Source organism: Rhizophagus irregularis, chromosome 15 (assembly GCF_026210795.1).
Source record: "Rhizophagus irregularis chromosome 15, complete sequence".
Classification (NCBI taxonomy): Eukaryota; Fungi; Glomeromycota; class Glomeromycetes; order Glomerales; family Glomeraceae; genus Rhizophagus; species Rhizophagus irregularis.
The window spans coordinates 3,130,843-3,153,225 of record NC_089443.1 but is presented as its reverse complement, the minus strand read 5'-3'; the positions used below and the strand labels follow the sequence as shown (position 1 = coordinate 3,153,225).

Sequence of the window (22,383 nt, the reverse complement as noted above, 5' to 3'; positions counted from 1 at the left end):
CCAGCAGCATATACAATAATTACCCCATCGAAACTGCAATTTTAAATTGGGGCAACTTTTTACAGAATGGCCAAAATACTTACAAATTTTACAGGCCTCTTTATACTGGTTATAAGGAATTAACCAGTTGTTGTTCGTCATAGATATTAACACATCTTTTGAAGAATATAATATTCTTAGTGATAACGATGAAGAAGGTGTTGACAGCGGGAGGTAGGGTATAATTGTTGTCACATATCAGCGTTAAACTTAAAATAGTTTTAAGTTTAAAATCTCCCAAGTTCACATTGCTTAAAGCCAACATTGAAATGTTGTGAAGTTGTTTCAGTTCTCCATACGATATTCCAGCTCTATTGACGTTTATGAGCTCAAAATTTTTGACATCAGAATCTCTATCATTATTGTTACTTTTGTTATTCGTCATTATAAAAAATTTTTTTTTCAAATGAAACTAAGCAGGCCGATGATACTCGTTAACTGGTATACCAGAAGCTGTGGATGGACTCCTTTTTATCAGTACGGAAGTTGGTATGCCAGAAGTCTTTTACTGACACTCGTTATTATAATAGGAAACAAAAAATGAAAAATAATAAAATTACATCAAAAAAAAATATGTGCAAAGCAATGATTTATATGGTAATGAAGTAATGATGGTTTATAAAATTACGTAGTAATAAAGTGTTATTGTATAAGATGAAACCAAGTGAAAAAAAAGGCCCTCTATATATAAATACATATTTTTTTTGAGAAAATGTAATGTACGAGAAAATTTTTTACACTCTGCAATGCTACCTAATATAAACAATATACATGATGGTTACCTGCCAATATGCCAGATATAGTAACAATACAGCCACTTTTAGCATGAAAAAAAAAATAACTTATTTGATCTACAAATTAAAAGATCTAATTATACATTTCTGCATGTGAGAAATGTACATTCATTGTCGTTATGTTGTTTATTTATTACCATATTTTATAACCTACTTAATTTTTTCTATTAAAGTGAATATACAGAAAGTTCAAATCCTATCAACAAAGTAAACAACTTCATATCACGTGAGGTTGTTTTAAAGAGAATCTTAAGCTGCTACGTTTCAGCTATCAATTTTATAAAGTTACCAGAAAATTCACTGGAAAATTTAGTAGTACAATTATTAAAGAAAAAATTAAGGAGTTATATGTTATTACGGAAGGGCTAGAAATGCCTTCCCAAAGCGGAAAAAACATTGCTAGCTCTTTAAAACTCCATTTTTTTCATAAATATAAACATATCACATAAAAGATCCTTTATAATAATAAAGATTACAATTTATTATTGATTTAATGTAGATGTGACTTATATTGCTACAATATGTCTAACTATTTGATGTTAAATATCTGTATAAAAAAAGCATTTATTTATTTATTTATTTATTTTATGTGAAGCCGGCAGGGGATACAACAAAGGGTATGATTCCGAAGTAATACAACCCAAATTTATCCTACCATCGATTTCCAGAGGAGCCAGAAGCCAACCCTTACTTCTTGAAAAAAAAAAGACCTGTACCACTACCACGTCTGATAAAGGTCCAGGCAAACACACTGGGAAAAATAAAATAAAAAAAAAAGTGGAGAGGACAAGTCCCCTTTCCAAGAAATTGTGGTGCAAACACATAAACCTATTCTATCCTAAAAAATAATACAATTCTGAAATTCGTAAAACCGCTAATTAAAGCGTAGGCTAAACTAGTTTCTGTAATAAAGTTAAAATTTCTGCTAAAACCGCCTTGTTATCTTTATTACCACCCTTTTTCTTTGAGGACTTCTTTGCCTTCTTCTGAGTTTTCGGGTGTTTCTCCTCCTGGTTATTATTTTTAGGGACTTTCTTCGAGGATGTAGGTTTATCCTTCTTCTTAGGCTGATTACTTTCCAAATTTTTGTCAGACTTACCTGACTTTTTCGTATTCGGTGTATTTTTAGCCTTTGGTTTTGTTTGTGCTTTCTTCAAGGTAGGAATGGAGTGTCGACACCATTTCAACTCCTTACCATCTGGTACGAAATACTGTGGCGTATCTAAGGCCCTTAGTGTGGTCTCCCAATTCTCGAAATAGGCTACAAGTTTCCTCCTTCCATTGCTTGTTTGTATAATTTTAAATGAGCTAGCACCGCACTTCATTAAAAATTCACATGGTTTACGGTCCGTCCACAAGGTAGCCATCGTCATATCCTCCGGAATGTCATGAATAACGGCTTGAAACTTTTCACGTTGTTTTCTTTCTCGTAAAGTCCAACTTGCAGGAACCATCTAACGGGTATACCTCCCAGGTCTGTCGTCCAATATTTATTAAACTGGGGAAGGGCAAAGGAGGAAAGTGCTATCTTGACTCAAAGAGTCTGATACTTATGTTGCCGTTTAACGGAACATTTAATAGCGTTCCCCCAAAGTTTTAACTCTGCTAGTATTTTCTGCAGGTCCCAGGTATACGGGATATCGTAAACTATAATGTCTCGGATTCGCTCTAGCTCCTCTCTGACAGCTTCGTATCCTGTCAGTATCTGTGTAGCCTCCGGTTCGGATGATTTCTTCCCCTTATGGAAATTTTTGGCTGATGTTTTCACATCAGGTATTGCCTTTGTTGATTGGTTCGCGACTTGTTTATCATCTGTAATACGCGCCTTTTGTTTATCTTTCTTCTGGGAATTTTCGGGTATTACAGTTTGATCAACAGGGGCGTTACTATATCGGGCATTGATGGAAGCTTGATAGGTACTGGATTTGGTGGATTTTGAAATCCTTGACGTATAAGATCATCTTCAGCAAGCATTGGCAAAGGTGACTCATCCATCAGATAATCTTCAGTATTTTGAGATTCATCATCATTGTCATCATCATCATCACCCGTATCACCAAAATTGCAATAGAATTGGGCAGAAAAATTATCCCAAGACCTGGACGCAGCATATAGCGCTATAGAAAATATTAGCAAAAGGGTGGTGGGTTGTATGTTCGTAGCCTGAGCTTGTGAAGTGAAGTTCGCAGGGTTGGCTGTTTCTCCAAACCTTTCTATCAGTATCCGGGCTTTATCCTTAGGAACTGAGGGGTTCTTTTCAAATAAGTCCTTGAGGAAACTGTCCTGTACAAAAGAACTTAAGTGGTGTGTAAAAGACTGAAAATAAATTTCGTTAAACTTGGAAACAAAGTCTAAAGCTGCTTCGTTTGGTGTTCGGCTCTTATCCATAGACATTTTTATATTTATGTAATAAAATTTAATAAAGAGGATTATTTTTTAAAAAAAATTATTACGCAGAAATTTTCGTAAAAAATGTATTCGGGAAAGAGTTTTTCTATCTGTATAAAAGAAGCATCTGCGTGTAAATAGTTATAATTTATCAGAATTGTTAAATCATGTGATTGTGATTCTGTATCTAAGAATACCATTTCCGGTGTTACCTGAAGATCGTAGTAACACCAGAGATATCAGCTGTAGATATATCTGACTCCATATACCAGGCGCATAAAAAAAAGCATCAGTGATGAAATAGGAGAAGAGAAGCTTCAGTATGAATCATCTACTCAGTTGCCTCTTTCTTTTTAAGATGTTCCTTTTCCATACATGATTCCTATTCTTTGATTTCTACTTTGCTTCTTCCTCGGAGATCAGTTGAGACAGAACTGAAATAATCAATGTAGAGTGAGTTTGATAAAAATCAAATTGTAGAACAAGGGCTAATACATGAATTGTCTTCATCCATACCGCCTGAAGATACTGAAACTATCTTGTTTCTAACTTTGGCTTAGTTCAAATCACTTGCTATCCTAGAAATCATTCCTTTCAGTTCAGTGCTTTAAATAATCTCTATTTTCCAAAGAATTTATTTTTCGTTCTCATTACTTGTATTTGTGTTTAAAAAAAAAGAAAAAAATTGAAAAAAAGATTAATTTTTACTCGATAATCACAATGTCCGTCATTATATTAATCAAATTTTTTTCCTTAGAAAATCTATTGAGATCAATGGTAAAAAAGAAACTTATTTTTGAAATTAATCATAACAATGTGAGAAAAATATTAATTTTACTTGGCCATGATTTAATCACAATATCCATCATTATATTAATCATATTTTTTTTTCTCCTTAAAAAAATCTGTATCATATAATGTAATAATTTTACTTGGCCATGATTTAATCACAATATCCATCATTATATTAATCATATTTTTTTTTCCTTAAAAAAATCTGTATCATATGATGTAATAAGATCAATGGCAAAAAGAATTTTTTTTCTTTTTGTAATTAATTATATTAATCATAGATATAATTACGATGCAAGAAAAAGATTAATTTTTTTTAATCATGATGTGGTAAGATCAACACAAAAAAAAGGGGATAATTGAGATATTTGTTTTTTTTTGACTTGCATTTTTTAACTATCATTAAAATGTCTTCTCAAGATCTTGATAAAGAACAAGGAATTCGTAAAAAAGGCTCTTATATTAAACATTAGCAGCCATCGCAACCGCAATTTCAACAACTTCAGTCTCAATGGCCGCAACAACCTCAACAGAACAACCCCAATCTTAACAACCGCAACAACCTCAATCTCAACAACCGCAACAATCTCAACTTCAGTTGCCGCAACAACCTCAACAATTTCAACAATCTCAACCTCAACAATTTCAATGGCCACAACCACCTCAATCTCAATGGCCTCAACAACCTCAACAACCCCAACAACCTGGGCTCGACAACCTCAACAACCTCAACAAAATCAGCAACGTCAATGGCCACCTCAACTCCTCAACAAATTGATGAAGAAAAAATAGGTGACCTATAATTGAAATTCATTATTCTTTCTTTTTGTAATATGAATAGTTCATTTACCTTGATATTTAATAATTGTAAAGGAAATAATAAATATATCTCCGGATCCCTATAAAACTAAGAAGAAAATAGCGGATGAATTCGGCCTAATTTTACCTGAATATGTCAATTTTATGACTGAGAAATACAGGAAAAGTCAAAGTTCCATATCAATAATAACATCACTGGAATCCTCTTCGGTGACATCACCACATTCCCTGCCGCCTTTGAAGAATCACACTCCAATGTAAATATATATAGTAAATCTGTAATATTTATAATTCATATGTTCTGAGCCAATTTATTTTTATTATAGGGATAATTTCGAACAACAACTCATAAATAACAATTTGGAGTTGCTGTCTCTATATTTTACTAAAGAACGTCACTACCCCAGAAGTCCTTCCCCAAGACCTGACGCAAATGTTCCAGATAAATATACAGAACCTAAAATTAGTTGCGAATATAGTCAAAAACAGATGAGTGAAATATTAGAAAATAATTATAGTTCTCTCCCAAAATGGGTCTTAGATATCATTTACGTTGAATTAAGAGCATTATTTTTTCGTACTCGGCACCTTGATCATTCTTCTAAAAATTTAATGATAGAAGATATAATTAGTAAATTATTTCCACATTTTGCTAAGAAGAAAGAAAACAAACAAAAAATTGGTTTTATGGGAAAACGTTTTCGAAAAGTTTTTGATGGATGGAGGAGCGAATTATGGTTGAATATAGTTTTCACATATCAGAATAGTTGCACTAACGATAATATTTCCCAGTTAAAATCTAAAGTTTCAGTTTCAATTATATTTCGTCAGTGGTTGACAATGAACGCTCCAAAATGTTATTATTTACGGGATTAGTTGTTTAAGTGAGGAGGTGGATGATGACAAGACAGCTTGTCGCAACTTTTTTATAGCAAATACAGATTTATACACAATAAATTTGGACTTTGCTTGTACTGATAAAATAGATGTTACAAGATCAAAGTTATTTCCCGAGGATGATGACGAAAAGGATGATAATGATGAAAGAGAGCAAAGAAAGCATAAAAAAAAGTAACTAAGAAGATTGCAAATTAAGGAGGCTATTATATTTCTCCAAATGGAAAGGACATTGTAGCTGGAGCTGGTGGTGATGATAATACTTTAAGGTTCAATATTCGTGGAAACTTGATGGTCTTATAATGTTATAGCATTTGGTTGTTGGCTTTGATTTTTTTATTCGATCAATAGTTTATAGTAAATATTTAGCATAGAAGAACTATAATTTAGTAATTATACTTAACATTTACATTATTAATACTTTTATTATTAATACTTTTAATCATAAATAAAGTTCATATCAATAATTTTGCTTAATATATAATTTATTCTTTGCTGAAATGTATTGAATTGTGTCCGAATAGTAAACATATCATGGAAATAATCGTCTACCGATCATGGATCTATTTACCGATAAATTAACCATGTCGATAAAATTTAGTAAATGTATTGAATAGAATAATGTCTCTAATACATTTCAAATACTGTATATTAAAATATACATTCATAAATAAAATGAGACTACTTTTACTGGACAAGGCAATTTTTTCAAGATATTGTATAATTCTTTTATGATATCATAAATGTACTTAAAATTTGAATTTTAATATGGTTGTAAAGACATTTTACATAATAATGAAAACCATGTTAGAACCCATTACCGATGCTTACCAGAACATCATAAAATATGTCATCCTGACAATGTATTTAAAACCATTTTATGATAATTTTCACAATTTTGTAAAGATTAACAGAACATGGTTAATATATTTTAAAATGCCAATAAATTATTTTATTATACAACTAAATAATAATACATAAACTACTAGTATAATTTACAAAATAGAAAAATTCCGTCAAAGCAATCATGAAAACCCACTTAAAAAAAGAAACGAACTGTTAGTAATAGTACATTAAAAAAAAAAGATTTAAAAAAAAAAATGTTATAAAATACCCACCGAAATCTATACCCCTGAGCTCCAGTTGAAATCCCATGCTTTGAACCTGTCTACAAGTGTTAGTACATTTCGTTAAAGTAGTAATTAAAAAAACTCTTCTCTAAAATCATATGGAAAATAATAATAAATAAATAAAAATGCTCACTGCTAGTGATTTTATCATAATAATTGATTGTAATAATTTAAAATCATAAAAATCAAAATTTCATATAAACTGGAACACGAATTGCTAACAATTTTTTTCTGATCATTTGTCTTGTCTAAATGTGCTGTGATTACGATATTCTTAAAATGTAATGTCAATTTTTCAGAAAAGCTTTGTTAACCCAATTTCCGTTATGTTCAGCAACCTATATAAATTTCTTTACATGTAATTATCAAAACATCAATCCTAAATTCAAGAGCAAATATCTATAGTTACGATGTTGTTCATTATATAATTCATTAACAGTTAATGTAACTAACTATTAATGAATTTTTTTTCTGATCAATTATCCCAAAATTCAATGATCTAAATTTCCGCTTATATCCTGCGGTCACAATATTCATATAAATTTCTTTACATATAACCATTAAAGAAGTCAACTCTTCAAATTATTGCCTCAAAACTTCGTCAATGCATTGTACAATGTAGCCATTAAGAAAATTTCCTGATTGATTCAAATTTCTGTTTATGTCCCGCGGTCACAATATTCATACAAAATTTCTTTGCACGTCAATTTTAGATCATTTTACCAAAATGTACTGTTGACATTTTTTTCTGATTGATTTTCCCAAAATTTAAGAAATTAGTAATCTAAATTTCCGTTTATGTTCTGCAGTCACGCACGATATTTATACAAAATTTCTTTGCATGTAACTGTTGTTAACACGTCAATTTTAGATCATTTTCCCCAAGATTTCCATTAATGTACTGTGATCCAAGAACTAATGTAACCATTGACATTTTTTTTTCTCGAAATTTCATGAAATTCATAATATAAATTGCCGTTTATGTCCTGCGGTCATGATTTCATACAAAATTTCTTTACATGTAACCAGATCATTGCCCAAAATTTCTGTTAATGCACCACAGACAAGGAACTAATGTAACCATTACGAAATTTGTTAACCCAAAATTTCCATTTATTTGCTGCAGTCACGATACTATGATATCCAATTGAAAATATTATAAAAGCAGTTAATGAATTAAATACACAAACGTGCATGGACATTTTTTAAATTTATGATTTTATTTCATTTTATTATTCCTTATTATAATTATTATCATAGCCATGTTACAAAATAAACCTCGAAAAGCGAATATTGCTGCATTACCCTTTTGTATCCGTAATAATTTTAGAAGGTTGCCCAACAGATTTTTATTATCGGATAATGATGACAATGAAAAAATGGTATACAAAGATTTTGAAGATGATAATATTAGCAACAAATATGGCGACGGAGATGATGATTTAGAACAATGAAGCGATGATAATCATATAAAATAGCGAAGCGATAATGGTGATGATTTAGAACAACAAAGCAATGATGATCATTTAGAACAACGAACTGACAATGATCATTTAGAACAACGAAATGATAATGATAATGATTTAGAACAATGAAGCGAAGCAGAAAGCGATTATATAATGTCCTTAGAAAGTGATGAAGAATATAAAACAATGTCATCAGATAATGAAGAAAGACATGATTCTGATATCTCAGAAGAAAAGCTATTCGTTGATAAAGCATTGGCTAAAGATAAGTTACCATCTTTTGATGGTGATTTTGCTCCATATTTTCAAAATTTAACTACTGCTGCCTTATTTTATTGGATTTATAAGCATAATATTTCAACAAATGCATATGAAGATCTTGTTGACATTATCATAAGACCAGAATTTAATAAAGATCATATTGTAAAGAATATTCAAAGATTTCAAGCATGGAGGGAGCGTCTTCCTCTTCCCTTAATATCAGCAAAATCTATCTCAATTTCATCAAAAAAAACACCATCAACTTTAAAGGATTCAAAGATGGCATATCAACTTTCAATAAGTGATATCATTTGGAATGTTCTTAACAACCCATCACTATTAAAGGAAATGTATTTTGGTGCTGGTGTCGATTCAAAAACAAAATCCGAGTACTGGCATGGTACCTTATAGGCAGAGTCACCTCTTTTCGGTCAAGAACAATTAATGATATCAGGGGTAATTATTTATTAAATGCAAGAGAGGCGAAGCAATAAAGTACAAGAGACTAACACTTTTTTCATATGTATATAATAGAGATATACCAATGCGGCGATTTTGTTTACTATTACGATAATGAGTGAAAACTTGGCAGATTGAGAGCAATATTATTAAATGAAGAGAATCAACAGTATCGGCTGAGAATCCAAAAAGTTCTAGATTAGAGTGACTTGCCTGGAACTTTTAAGGGAGAATTAAGACAAAATCGCTTTCTTTCCGGAGAAGTTTGGTTACAAGATGAACCATTCTTGACAATAACTACATCACAAATTTCTGAAAAGGTTGCTGTAGATACACTACGAATTACCAAAATACTTTATAAACATCATACACACTGGCGCATTTGTGATGCAACATTCTCTTATCAACATCCCTCGGAATATATTTCAATAAGGCAGCCACCATCTCCAACAATTCCAGTTTATAAGCTGTTTTTGGACATATACTATGATGATTTTAGAACATTTAGGAATGTTTATCATTCGTTAGGAGGTATTTATATGCAGTTCGGAAATATGCCTGCCCGTTAAAGAAAGTTGTTCAAAAATCACTTTGTTCTCAGGTTTGTTCCTTTTGGTGGTAATTTCAATGAATTCGAACAAGGAAAATTAATGGAAGTGAATGGCCAAGATGCTTGGGTGATAGCTGGTTTAGGTGTCGTAACTGCTGATTTACCACAAGGGAATGACATGTGTGGTGTATTACGACATAATGCCAATAAAGGTTGCCGCACTTGTACAGCCTCTCGAGAATCACTTACCAACTTCTCTCAGGATGTACCAGCAACATCAAGATATCATCACATCACTGACGATCAATTTAAAGAGATATTTAATGAACCTGCTACCACAAGGCAAAGATGACTTTGTACTGAGTTTGAACTAAGAACAACACCTAGCATTTTGGATAGGCTGCTAAGAAAAAGGCATCTACAGACACCTCAAAATGTATATCATGCAACTGCTGGGAAGATTGGATGACTTCTTAAATTAACGTATGATCTTAGAATTTAATTAACTTTAGCTAGATATGTAACGAACAAAATCTTTTAATAAAGCTTATTGATTTCCACAGGTGCGAATTATTTTCACAAAAAGGAGAGGACGAGTTTATCAAAGCCTGGAAGAACTTTAAGAAACCAAAAAAATGGTCTCTTTGCCAAATCCAATTAGTCACAATGCTAGTTTCATGATGTCTGACTATCTTAGGCTCGCTATGATAATGCCTTTTATACTTAATAGTTTTTTAGAAACATCAAGCTTAAAGGAAAATGAATCCAGAAGCATTCTGCGACGAATTCAAGAATCACGCATTAACATGGCAAAAAATGTAATAATTGCTTGTTGGGTATATGTAGCAAAAACAATGAGGATTGTTTTTGAAAGCAAGTTTACATTAGATTCGTATGACGAATTACAAAAATGCTTTGAAGAAGAAATGAAAATTCTTCCAAAGGTACAATTATTCATAATTCTTATATAATTTTTTATTTTTTTCCTGAATTTGCTAACTTACCAAACCTGCATATCAATATCCACTTGCTGGTGCCTGGTGCACACAAGGACTTATGGTACTCTTATAAACACTCAAGTTGGTATCAAAGAGATGGTGCATCAGATCTTTAAAGCAATGGTACCACAAACAAATTGCAAGAATGTCGAACTAGACTTGTTAAAACGGTATACTACGCTCTTTGCAATTCATCATTTAGTAGATGGAGGCGCAGATCAAAGATTATCACAACCTTGTAGAGGTTTAGCTACTATGTCCAATGAACAAGAACTGGAAGGAAATGATATTTCCACAATTATTAACGTATATTTATTTTATATAGCGATTTCATCTCCAGTGGATTTTATTACAAATATTATCTTAAAGCGAAAATATCATGAAAAATTTGCCAAATTTCAAATCTGAGCTGCTTCTTTCATTTATGGACATTGGACAAAAGTCAGCTCTTATATATTCTCAAATGAGCTGGTATGAATTGGCGACATACACTATGGAAGAAAGCAATGGCATCTTTTCCAAAGTACATCTTCATATTGGTGATGTCGTAACAATACACAAGGAAGACAGTTGTGAATGTTATGCGATTATAAAAGGGATCTTCAAATACAAAGGCAATGATGATAAATATTATGCCTTTATTACTATTGATTGGTTTGACAATATTAACAGAATTCACAATGTATTGAAATGTCCTCTTTTTTGCATTCAGACAAGCCATTGACATTCACTGGAGAAGAATCTTCCCGATATCAATAATTGACCACGTACAGACAATTCACTTTGTCTATGATACGAAAATTGATTTGTGGATAAAAAATAATTATTATTTTACAGCTATATAGCTTTATTATGCAGTACAATATCTCATGATTCTTTTCAGTATATTTATTTATGATGCCGTAATTTATTAAATAAATAAAGATAACGATATCATTATGATATCGTTTGATATCGTATTCATGAATTTATTAGGCACGTGACTTTGCAATTTTTATTGTTATCAACAGTATACTTTATTCAAAAAAATATATTCATATTAACAATTACAGTCAGACCACTGTATATGCGTGTCTATTTTTATTCTGGCGTACAACAGGTACATATTCTGCTCTCGCTGGGTTATGTTAAACTATCTTTGATATTTATATAACATGTCAAAAATAATTACGCGTTCAGTTTTAATCGTTTTTACCTTTTTTTAATAATTTTTTTTTTCATATTAATACCCAAAGAAAAAGAATAAAGGGAAAGAAGAAAAAAAAGAAAAAAACCATTGTGAAAAAATGAAAAGAGAAAATAAAGGAATGAAAAGAAAGAGAGATTACCCTGAAATTTTTTCACAAAAGGTACTACTGTACTTGGGGGATCATTCGAGGGTCTTTTTTGGCCGCTGATGAAATGTACCATTTTTAAGACCTCTATATAGTAGGCAGTATCATGGAGGCAGGGTATGCACATAGCAAAAGCGCCATGCTCCTATGTAATACTTGGGATCTTGTGGTATCAGAAGGTAGTGGTAATGTATTATTGGTCATAGGCAGTTGGGTGCTAATGGCTGACGACCTAAGGGACACTCTAATGAGGTAGGCCCCACCAGATGAGCTCAACCCACTTACCCACTTATTGCATTTTTGATTCTTAAGGTTGAAAATCTTGGTAACCCAAGTGTTCTGAGACCAATTTTTATTTAAAAAAAAAATTTTGTTTGATTTCTATAAATGCAGTACTTTAATTTATGCATCTTTTTTGGGATTAACAACCAGCATTTGCAATGACTCTCAAGAACAATCATTAAATTGGGTTGGTTTGTATCTTCAACTCCTGTATTTTCTCATGGACAATTATATATTGCATGTTCAAGAATAACATCAAGAAAAAATTTAAATAATGAAATTTTTTACTTTATTTTCAAGTTTAGGTTTTAAACATTAACTGCTATACATGTAGTTAACAGGTAAATTCTAGTAGTATTTAATATTTGTGATAAAATCTGATAATATTGTGAGTAACTACTCCATTATGTTATAACGATATCGTCACGTTGGTTTATGTTAACCATCCAGGAAGAGAGAGATGTGTCTAATTTACCAGGTACGATCGTATCTTTAATTTCGCAGAAACTTGCACCATAATCCGTGTACTTATTAATTTAACAATTGTCACAAAGTTTTGATACAATATTAGTGTCATAACAGCTAACCATCTGGAGAGAGAGAGGTGTCTAATTTAACAGGTACTTATTTTTAATTTCACAGAAACTTGCGTTGTATGTAATACAGACTCTTATCAATTCAGTATTTGTTATAATATTAATGTTTTATGTTAACCGTCGGAGAGAGAAGTAATTTACCAGGTGCGTCATAATCAGGAAACTTACATCAATTCAACATTTATAATATTATTGTCATACCGATATTGTTACATTGTTTTATATTACTAGAGAGGGATGCACCTACATAATTTACCAAGTACGATTAAACTTTGCAATACTTATCAATTCAATAATTGTGAATCAATAATGACAAAACGCGACTACTTCAAGCTGTAATAACAATGATATCGATACGTTATTTTTGTTTTTCATTTTGACCATCATAATTGCTTATTAATAATATATATGGCATTATCAATTAATAAAAATTATTGAATGTACTACCTACGTTTCACAATTTTTTCATGACCCTCTAAATTCTTGTCAAATATCATCTTGATACTATTTAAATGTCGTCCTGATATCTTAATATTTTTATCGCCGTTTTCAAAATGGTGCGATCTTCAACCATGTGACACCATATAAAAAATTCACGAATTTTCAATATTTTTGCGAACTTTTTTTAAGTTTATAATAAATATTGCAAATTTCTTTTATAGTTATAAAATATAAGTTTTCTATTTGCTATAGTTCGGTTTTTATAAGCTTAGACTGGTTTTTTTCCTTCGAATTTACAAAAATAAGTACTTTCTCAAATCAAATTTTTGCGAATTTATAAAATTTTCAAACTAGTAAGTGTAAATGACAAATATTCTTTCAAAAATCAAACTATACTAACTTACTAAAATAATTTTAGATTGAAATGTGAAAATTTTTAAGTGAAGATTTGAGATGGCGAATTATTTACTGTCAGGCTGAAGGTTTTATGCAGAAAGAAATTGCTAAAAGAATGTATGTTAGTGAAGCTACTGTTAACAAAGTCTGTAGAATTTTTAAAAAGTGGGGATGTGTAAGAGATCCGTTTGCTGGTAGAGTAGGAAGAAGAAAAATATTTACAAGACAAGATATGTTGGTAAGAACTTATAATTTAGTTTTTTGTTGGATAATATTAATAATTCAACAATTTATAGGTTTTAGAAAGATTGGTTAAAGATAAAGTAGATTGGTACCTTGATGAATTGGTATATTAGATGGAGCAAAGAATTGGAAAAGTTGTTTCTATACCAACATTATGGCGTTCCCTCCAATTTTGCGGTATTACAAGAAAAAAAATACAAAAAGCTGCCAAAGAAAGGAGTGAAGCTTTACGTGGTTTTTATTTATATAATATTGGAATACATTACACTTCTGAACAATTAATTTTTATTGATGAAATAGCTAAAGATGAGAGAACACTTACCAGATTGTATGGCTACTCTCCTATCAATACTAGAGTGAAAAAAAATGTCGTTTTTGTTAGAGGAAAGCGTTATACTATAGTCCTTAGAAGGTTTTATTGCTGTTGACTAATGTTTCGGGCGAAACTGTTTTGCGATTGGCGAAACGTTTCGCCCATTTTGAGTTTCGGTTTCAGCTATTCCGAAACTGCCAAAACCTGGCGAAATGTCTGGAACCTGGCGAAACTTCCGAAACTTAGCGAAACTAAAATTGTCACGTGCATGACTTTTTAATTGGTTGTTTCATATCCAAAATCCAGTTGTAGATTACACGCCCGTTCGTCCAATTAACATTAAATTTTAAATCGCAAATCTAAATTCTTTTTATCATTCTTGTTTTCATATTTATTTATTTTATTTGCTTTAGTTGGAATATTAAATAAATTATATATATATATATATTTTTACCATATTTGCAATATTCAATCATATTCCAACTAATTAGATTATGACGAAATTTTTAAATGGAAGTTGATATTTGGTAGCGTCAAAAATGAGGACTTGTACAAAATTCTACCTTACATCTAAAATAATTTAATGAAAAATGAGATCTTGGAATCATATGATTATACCTTATAGCCAATTAAAAGTTTAACGTTTAACACGTGACTTTTTAGGTTTCAGAGATTAGCCAGTTTCGGAATTTTGCACATTTGGCGAAACCAGTTTCGCCAAGTTTTGGAAGTTTCGCTAGATATTAAGTTTCGGTTTCGCCCGAAACACTACTGTTGACATTATGGAGGGAAGCTGTGATAAAGAAAGATTTCGAATCTTTGTTTTAACACAACTGGTAATATAATATGCAATTATTTATAATTATTTGATAATTTTTCTTTTATTTATTTAGTTACCCCAAATGAATCCTTACCCAGCTAAGCATAGTGTATTGGTTATGGATAATGCACGTATACATCATGATGATAATTTAGTTACAGCAATAGAAAATATTGGTGGTAAGGTACTTTATTTACCTCCCTATTCACCAGATTTCAATCCTATTGAAACAGCCTTCTCAGCATTAAAATCTTGGTTAAAAAGATACAGAGATCTTGTAGATTATTTTGATCCAATTTATTTAATTTTAGTTGCATTGGCTCAAACTACACCAGAAATAGCAAAAAAATATTTTGCAGAATCAATTTATGATGTATAATCTTACACTTAAGCTTTTCATTAAAAATATAGATGAACCACTTGTTTTCTATCAATTTTATTGAGTAAGTGAATATACAAAAAAAAATTATTCATATTTTTTTGCTTCATTACGTAAAGTTTGTCTACGTCCAATAATTGTTACATCCATTAAAATATATTCAGAATCTGATAATGTTATAAGATGACTAACACGAATTTCTTGTTCTTCAAAAATAGGTAAATAACAAGTAAATTTATCATCACCAAATTCTTTATCTAAACCTCCTATAAAATCTTTCATATTTAGCGCAACTTTTTTTGGTAAATTATAATCTGATATTTGTGAAAGTAAACTATGATCTGAAGTAAGTGATAAACTACGAGATCTATTTGGAATATCAGAATTATAGTCAGAATAATTATGTGATAAAGGGATGATGTTGATTGTAATGGTGATGGTGATGGTGATGGATGTGACGAATGATACATTTGAGTAAATTCGTCAGATAAAGAACTTTTTCTAGTTACTTTTACCGAATGCATCATACTAAATAAAGCATGATTAGGGGGAATATCTAGGTCTGCATTTTTATTTACCTATAATAAAAATACTTAATTACTAAAATTTGTTTATAAAGTACGTAAATTAATAAAATACATACAATTTCTTTAGCCCACAAACTAATTGCAAAGTTATTTAAGGATCATCTTTAATAAAACAATACTTGTGATTTTTAACTTCACAAATATACTTATCGTTTAATTTTATTACATAAGATCCAACTAACATTTCATTTTCATCTAAATTAGATTCTTTTGGTATATGATTTTTAGCACGTTTTTTTGGTAATGATTTAGTTTTTTGATGAAAATGAGTTCTGTTTTCCAATTCATCATTAGACTCCTCCTGCTCTGAAACTTCATCCTAAAATATTAATTAAAGACAATATTATTATAATACAATTCAATAAATAGTTCTTAAAACAATAAATTATAAAATACCTGATGTGAATGCTTCTTGGATAATTCTTTAAGTGTAACAATAACCATCACTTTTTTATTTCCCAATATCATAGTCTGATAATCTTTTATAAATTCACTAAATGCATCTTCATTATCTAAAAGTGTTCCAGCTCCACTTTCTGTACTTGATTTATATGCTAAATTATATTCATTTTGATAAATTAATCCAACTTGTTCACAGATATACATTTCAAGTTTATTTCTAAAATTAACAAAATTTGGATCTTCTAAAGTAAAACTAATTATTATAGAAGGAAATAATTGTTTATTTTTTTTAATAGATAATCGTAATCGAAATTCTATTTGTAATTGTTGAAAAGAAGTATCATCTGTCGGTGAAAGAGAAATTACAATAATATTTTTTTGTTCTTTTTCAGCTGCTTTAACATCTCGGTTAATTTGGCTATTACATGCAGAACAAAGTGTAAAATTATGTGGCAGTTTAATATCCAACTTATATCCGTATGTTTGATTACTATGTAATAAAGTATTTTTTGTTTTTTCATGTACTTGTTCAGGTTTGTAAATTAAGTTTCGAAAATATACCACTTTAGAATGATTATTTTTAATTGGTTTGATGTCTTTATTACAATTACAATTGTCAAATGACAAATTTATACCACAATACATGCATAATTGGCATATAAAACAGACGCCAATTTGATAATTTCTTGGTGAAATTGAAACAGAAGACATTTTTTTATTACGTGATAAATTTTTTTATTACACGACATTAATTTTTAATGTAAAAAAGTGTTACATAATAAACCAGATCTTTATGTTACACAAAATTCAGATTCGAATTTTTTTGTTAATGTTATTTTGAAGATCGCACCATTTTGAAAATGGTGATAAATAAAATAATATTTTTAAATGATATCGTAACAGTATGGTTTGATAATTATATCGATACATTTTTAATATCATCTTAATAACATCACGATTTTTAAATGATATCGTAACAGTACAGTTTGATAATTATATCGATACATTTTCAACATCATCGTAACATCTTCATGGCAACATCACGATTTTTTGAAGATATCGTGATGATATAATATAATAATCATAACGATACCTTTTCATCAACATCTTCGCAATATTAAAATCGGTAACATTTTGATATCAGAACGATATCATATTGATTTCATAATTTGATATCGTGAAGATGTTGAAAAGGTATCATTAAGATTATCATAACTATATCATTGCGATATCTTCAAAAAAAATCGTAATGTCATCATGAAGATGTTGAAAATGTATCATTAAAATATTGTAGCGAATTTGAAGATTTCAGCAAAGTACCTTGTAGGCTAACCGTAAACCATGTGAATTTTTAATGCAGTGCGGTGCTAGCGCATTTAAAATAATTCAAACAAGCAAAGGAAGACCACACTCAAGGCCTTAGATAAACCACCAGTTACCTCGCCGAGTTGAAATAGTTCGACACTCTATTCCTAACTTGAAGAAGAAAACAGGTAATGATTCGGTAAGTAATCAGTCTAAGAAGAAGGATAAACAACAATCCTCGACCAAAGCTTCTAAAAATAATAATGAGTTGAAGAACCTGACCATTCAGAAGAAGGCAAAGAAATCCCCTTTTTTTTTATTACCCAGTGCGTATGGGCAAACCTACATGGCGGAGTTTCATCTAGAGGTGCTCTACTCTTTAACAAAGGGCGAGGTTTTGTACAAATTTGTACAAAATTGTTTACCACAGTACTCACAATTGTGTAGATTCTTTTCAATGTATTGGTATCTTTTTTTGTGCACTGTCATTAGTTCACTTCTCTCTGAAATAAAATAAAATAAATCTAGCATTCCCAGACTTCTTGTTAAGAATGTTCTTTGCCTTTGCCATTTCAACTCCTTTCCAGTAGTCAGGAAAACTTGTGGTTTATCTAAGGTCTTGAGTGTGACCTTTCAATTCTCAAAATAGCTCACAAGCTTTTTCTTACCTTTACTTGTTTGAATTATTTTAAACACACTAGCACTGCACATCATTAAAAATGTTGTTGGTTTACATTCTGCCCACAAGGTAATCATCATCATTTCTTCTGAAATATCATAAATGATAGCTTAGAATTTCTCTTGTTATTTCTTTTTGTGAAGATTCCAACTTGCGGAAAACTATCTCACAGATATACCTTCCAGATTAGTCATCTAGAACTTATTAAACTGGGAAAGGGTAAATGAGTTCAAAACTATTTTGACTCTAAAAGTCTGATTTATGTTGCCGTTTAACTGGAAATTTAATAGTTTTGCCCATAACATTAATCTTTGACAAATGTTTAAAATAATGTATTTTTATATTATATTATTTTAATTCTCCTAAGATTTTCTCAACGTTATAGATATATGAAGTATCATATACAATAATGTCTTTAACTTACTTTCACTTATTATCAACTTCTTTGTATTCAGTTAGTATGTGATAAGCCCCAGATACAGATAATTTCATCCTTTTTCAAGATTTTTGGGCTGACGTTTGTATATTAGAATTTGCCGTTATTGATTGGTTTATCATACACTTCCTGGTTTTGGTGTAGTTTTCAACTTTGATAAGCTAGTAGATGTAAACATATCATCATTAGCAAAGGAACATTCCCATATTGGCTATAGCCAAATGTAAAGAATTATAGAAAATAAAAGCAACTGAAAGGGTATATTTGTCACTTGTGACTAAAGAGCGAAGTTATTTGGATTGGCTAATTCGCCAAACATATCTACTAAAAGCATTGCTTTGTGGACTCTTATCAAATAAATTTTTAGGAAACCATTCTCAACAAATTGTCCAAGCTGAAAGGTAATATTCTCTAAAAATGAAATAAACCATAAACTCCATACAATATCTTATTTTTAACAGATCATTTTAACCACAAGGCTCTATCATCAATATCAGGTGTAGAGCTCCAATTGGTTTCAGTAACTACTGAACCATATGATCAGTTTTGGTATCAGAACGGTTTTGGTATTCTGATTTACCAAACTGAACCTTTCAGTAAATTTACTGATCAGTTTCAATAACTTCAGTTTTGGTATTAGTTTTGCAAACTGAAACTTTCGGTAAGTTTCAGTAAATTTTACCAATCTGTTTGGTAAACTTTACTGTTCAGTTTTGGTAGATTTATCGAACTAATTTACTGAACTTTGCAAAATATTTATTAGTTAAAAAAAATGTTGCACAACGTTTTTTCTTTTGATGATTTTATAAAAATATTGTGAACCATTTTTTATTTGGCAATTTGGTAAAAAAAAGTTTCATAACTTATTTTAAATATATTTTAAGTATAATACTTTTTATAGGGTTATAATAATATATAATAAAAAAAAAAACTTGTTATACTGAAAATTAAAACCATATTTAATATATTTAATTTGTGTAACTTTTGCAACCTTTACATTGATTTTTCTCTCATTTTTATTTTTCAGTATTAATGTTACTTTGCTAATTACTTACTTCACTTTCACTTAACTTTTATCTTTCTTTATTATATTAGAAACTATCACTATAAAAAATAAAAAAAAAATTTTAACAATGAAACATTATTAAAATAAAAAGAGTTGTGTTAAGCTTTAGTAAAAAAAAAAAGTTATATTTGTTATACCAAAAAATTTAACTTTAATATATAAAGAATTAGGGCAAAAATTTAGCAGTATTGCAAAAAATATTATATATAATATCTTAAAAAAAAAAAAAAAAAATAATTAAAAGTTAATGATTCAGATGCTAGCAAACAGAAAGATAGATTACCAAAATTTTTTCAATTAGAAAAAGCTTTTGCTATTTGAATTATTCATACTATAGCTGTAAATAGAATAGTAATCACTGGTGAAATAATTTTATCAAAAGCTGAAGACTTTGCAAAATTATTAAATATTGAAAACTTTTATGAATCAGATGGTTGGTTAATCAATTTTAAAAGAAGATATAATTTGAAGCAATATAATAAACATGGCGAAGCTTAAAGTGGACCAAGTAAAAAAGAATTAAAAGAATTAGAAGAAAAAAAAAAATTATAAGAATTAATAAGCAATTATGATCTTAAAGATGTGTTTAATTGTGATGAAACAGATAAGTTTATTAAATAAAATGAATTTTATTTTAATTTTTTGTTATTTTTTTTTAAAAAAAAATCTAAATTCTAGAATTATACTGGACCTTTATCAGGAACAAAAAAATCCAAAGATAGAGTAACAATTTTATTAATATTTAATGCTACTGGATTAACTAAGCTGCCACCTTTATTTATTCACAAATTTAAAATATCAAGAAAAATGATTGGTTATGATAAATCAAAACTTCCTGTTAATTATTATTGAAACAAAGTACTTGGATGCAAAGTTTTATTTGGAATGAAAAAATGAAAACATTAAATAAAAAATTTCTTTTATTAATAAATAATGCATCAGTTCATACTATTAAAAATTCTTCATTATTAATAAATATTACAATGATCCATTATTTTTCACCTAATACTACAGCATATTACAACTTATCGATGCAGAAATTATCAATTCATTCAAAGTTGGTATTCATTAATTTTATTACATTTTGATAATTAGTTAAATATTATTATTAATTAACAATTTTTAAATTTAGATGTAATATTGTAAAAGACTTATTAAAAATAGAATTGAAGCTTATAATGATAAACAAGAATTCAATATTTCAATTCCAAGTTTAAAAATAATGAATTCTATTTTATTTTGTAAGAAAACTTGAAATGCTGTAACATATGAGACTATATATAATTGTTGGTTAAAAACTGGAATTTTTTCCTCTTGTTTTACTTTACCTAATAATAATGAAGAATAAGATTCTAAAGCTGAGAAGCAAGAATTTCAAGAATTATTAGATGAATATTTTAATTTGCAAGATTATGAGAAAGAAATGAGTGCTAAAGAATTTATTACAATTGATAAAAATATTAATATTGAAGAAAAAGAAAGACCCCACTTACTTATAATAAAGGTTACTGTAGAAAATTCAGCCTTTACTAATAGTTTTTACCTTACTTTTTTCTTAATTCTATTGGTTAATTAGCTAAAAAGGAAAAAAATCATAACAATGTAACATAAAATTTCCTTTTATAGTAGGATCTGCAAAGAATTTTATATATGATTTTTACGTAGACCTGAAGGTAGAGTTCGAATAGGTCGGGTCAGGTCGAGTTAATTGATAATTGATAACCTAACCTAAAATTTTTTTTCAGTCGGTAAATTGATAAAACTGACCTAAAATTTTTTTTTCAGATCAGGTCAGATCAGGTCAGGTTATATCAGATTATCTTTGACCTGACCTAAACTGAAACCTGAAAATTTTCAGGATTTATATTAAAATATCAAAAAAAAATGGTGCAAAACATTTTTTTTGAAATATTGCGATTCAGTTTTTTATATTAAAATCATATAAAAAGGTGAATCACAATACCACAACTAACTTTTTATATATAAAATTAATAATAAAAAAATGAATTCTGATACTACAATTCACTTTTTATATAAAATCAATATAAAAAGTAAATTCTGATACTGCAATTCACTTTTGATATCACAACTCACTTTTATTAAATAAAATCTATATAAAAAGTGAATTATAATACCATAACTCACTTATTATAGTTTCAGGTCAACAGGTCATTCAGGTTATATTAATGTTACAATCTGAACTGATGCTGAATTGCAATTGCTAAACCTGACCTGAAAAATTCAGGTCAACCTGTCAGGTTATCTGAATTTAATCAACCTATTCAGAATTCTACCTGGGGGTGACCTATCTTATAAGTAAGCAGGATTCTGGAAAAAGAGTTTACAGATAAGGATACTGATGTATAATTAATATTATAAAATATAATGAATCAGTAGAAAATAGCAAGAAGAAATTATACAACTAAAAGTGACTATATTGGAAGCAATGAATTCATTAAATTAAGTAATACTTTTATTAATAATTTACCAGATAATTTTAGTATTGAAATT

The 22,383-nt window shown here is 29.4% G+C and overlaps 9 protein-coding genes across 9 annotated transcripts; 7 read left to right on the top strand and 2 right to left on the bottom strand.

Moving 5' to 3' along the window:
* Positions 1–109: 109 nt before the first annotated feature.
* On the bottom strand, positions 110–424 carry OCT59_007416 (uncharacterized protein; the record flags this gene model as incomplete). Its single annotated transcript, XM_066148541.1, has 1 exon — positions 110–424. One exon carries the CDS (start codon positions 422–424, stop codon positions 110–112), a length of 315 nt encoding a protein of 104 aa, XP_065998684.1.
* A 3,911-nt stretch (positions 425–4,335) lies between these two features.
* Positions 4,336–4,805, top strand: OCT59_007415 (uncharacterized protein; the record flags this gene model as incomplete). Its single annotated transcript, XM_066148534.1, has 2 exons — positions 4,336–4,343; positions 4,487–4,805. 2 exons carry the CDS (start codon positions 4,336–4,338, stop codon positions 4,803–4,805), a joined length of 327 nt encoding a protein of 108 aa, XP_065998683.1.
* Positions 4,806–4,976: 171 nt separating this feature from the next.
* OCT59_007414 (uncharacterized protein) lies at positions 4,977–5,708 on the top strand (the record flags this gene model as incomplete). The annotated part of the gene is made up of 2 exons (XM_025326291.2): positions 4,977–5,089; positions 5,159–5,708. The coding sequence occupies 2 exons, from the start codon at positions 4,977–4,979 to the stop codon at positions 5,706–5,708; spliced, it is 663 nt and encodes a 220-aa protein (XP_025176751.2).
* A 2,413-nt stretch (positions 5,709–8,121) lies between these two features.
* On the top strand, positions 8,122–8,454 carry OCT59_007413 (uncharacterized protein; the record flags this gene model as incomplete). The annotated part of the gene is made up of 2 exons (XM_025326290.2): positions 8,122–8,241; positions 8,338–8,454. 2 exons carry the CDS (start codon positions 8,122–8,124, stop codon positions 8,452–8,454), a joined length of 237 nt encoding a protein of 78 aa, XP_025176750.2.
* Positions 8,455–8,478: 24 nt separating this feature from the next.
* OCT59_007412 (uncharacterized protein) lies at positions 8,479–8,997 on the top strand (the record flags this gene model as incomplete). Its single annotated transcript, XM_066148510.1, has 1 exon — positions 8,479–8,997. The coding sequence occupies one exon, from the start codon at positions 8,479–8,481 to the stop codon at positions 8,995–8,997; it is 519 nt and encodes a 172-aa protein (XP_065998682.1).
* A 698-nt stretch (positions 8,998–9,695) lies between these two features.
* OCT59_007411 (uncharacterized protein) lies at positions 9,696–9,947 on the top strand (the record flags this gene model as incomplete). The annotated part of the gene is made up of 1 exon (XM_066148501.1): positions 9,696–9,947. The coding sequence occupies one exon, from the start codon at positions 9,696–9,698 to the stop codon at positions 9,945–9,947; it is 252 nt and encodes an 83-aa protein (XP_065998681.1).
* A 283-nt stretch (positions 9,948–10,230) lies between these two features.
* Positions 10,231–10,566, top strand: OCT59_007410 (uncharacterized protein; the record flags this gene model as incomplete). The annotated part of the gene is made up of 1 exon (XM_066148498.1): positions 10,231–10,566. One exon carries the CDS (start codon positions 10,231–10,233, stop codon positions 10,564–10,566), a length of 336 nt encoding a protein of 111 aa, XP_065998680.1.
* A 3,191-nt stretch (positions 10,567–13,757) lies between these two features.
* Positions 13,758–14,313, top strand: OCT59_007409 (uncharacterized protein; the record flags this gene model as incomplete). The annotated part of the gene is made up of 2 exons (XM_066148490.1): positions 13,758–13,880; positions 13,999–14,313. 2 exons carry the CDS (start codon positions 13,758–13,760, stop codon positions 14,311–14,313), a joined length of 438 nt encoding a protein of 145 aa, XP_065998679.1.
* Positions 14,314–15,484: 1,171 nt separating this feature from the next.
* OCT59_007408 (uncharacterized protein) lies at positions 15,485–17,097 on the bottom strand (the record flags this gene model as incomplete). The annotated part of the gene is made up of 5 exons (XM_025326288.1): positions 15,485–15,764; positions 15,866–15,975; positions 16,041–16,059; positions 16,131–16,303; positions 16,381–17,097. The coding sequence occupies 5 exons, from the start codon at positions 17,095–17,097 to the stop codon at positions 15,485–15,487; spliced, it is 1,299 nt and encodes a 432-aa protein (XP_025176747.1).
* Positions 17,098–22,383: the final 5,286 nt, after the last annotated feature.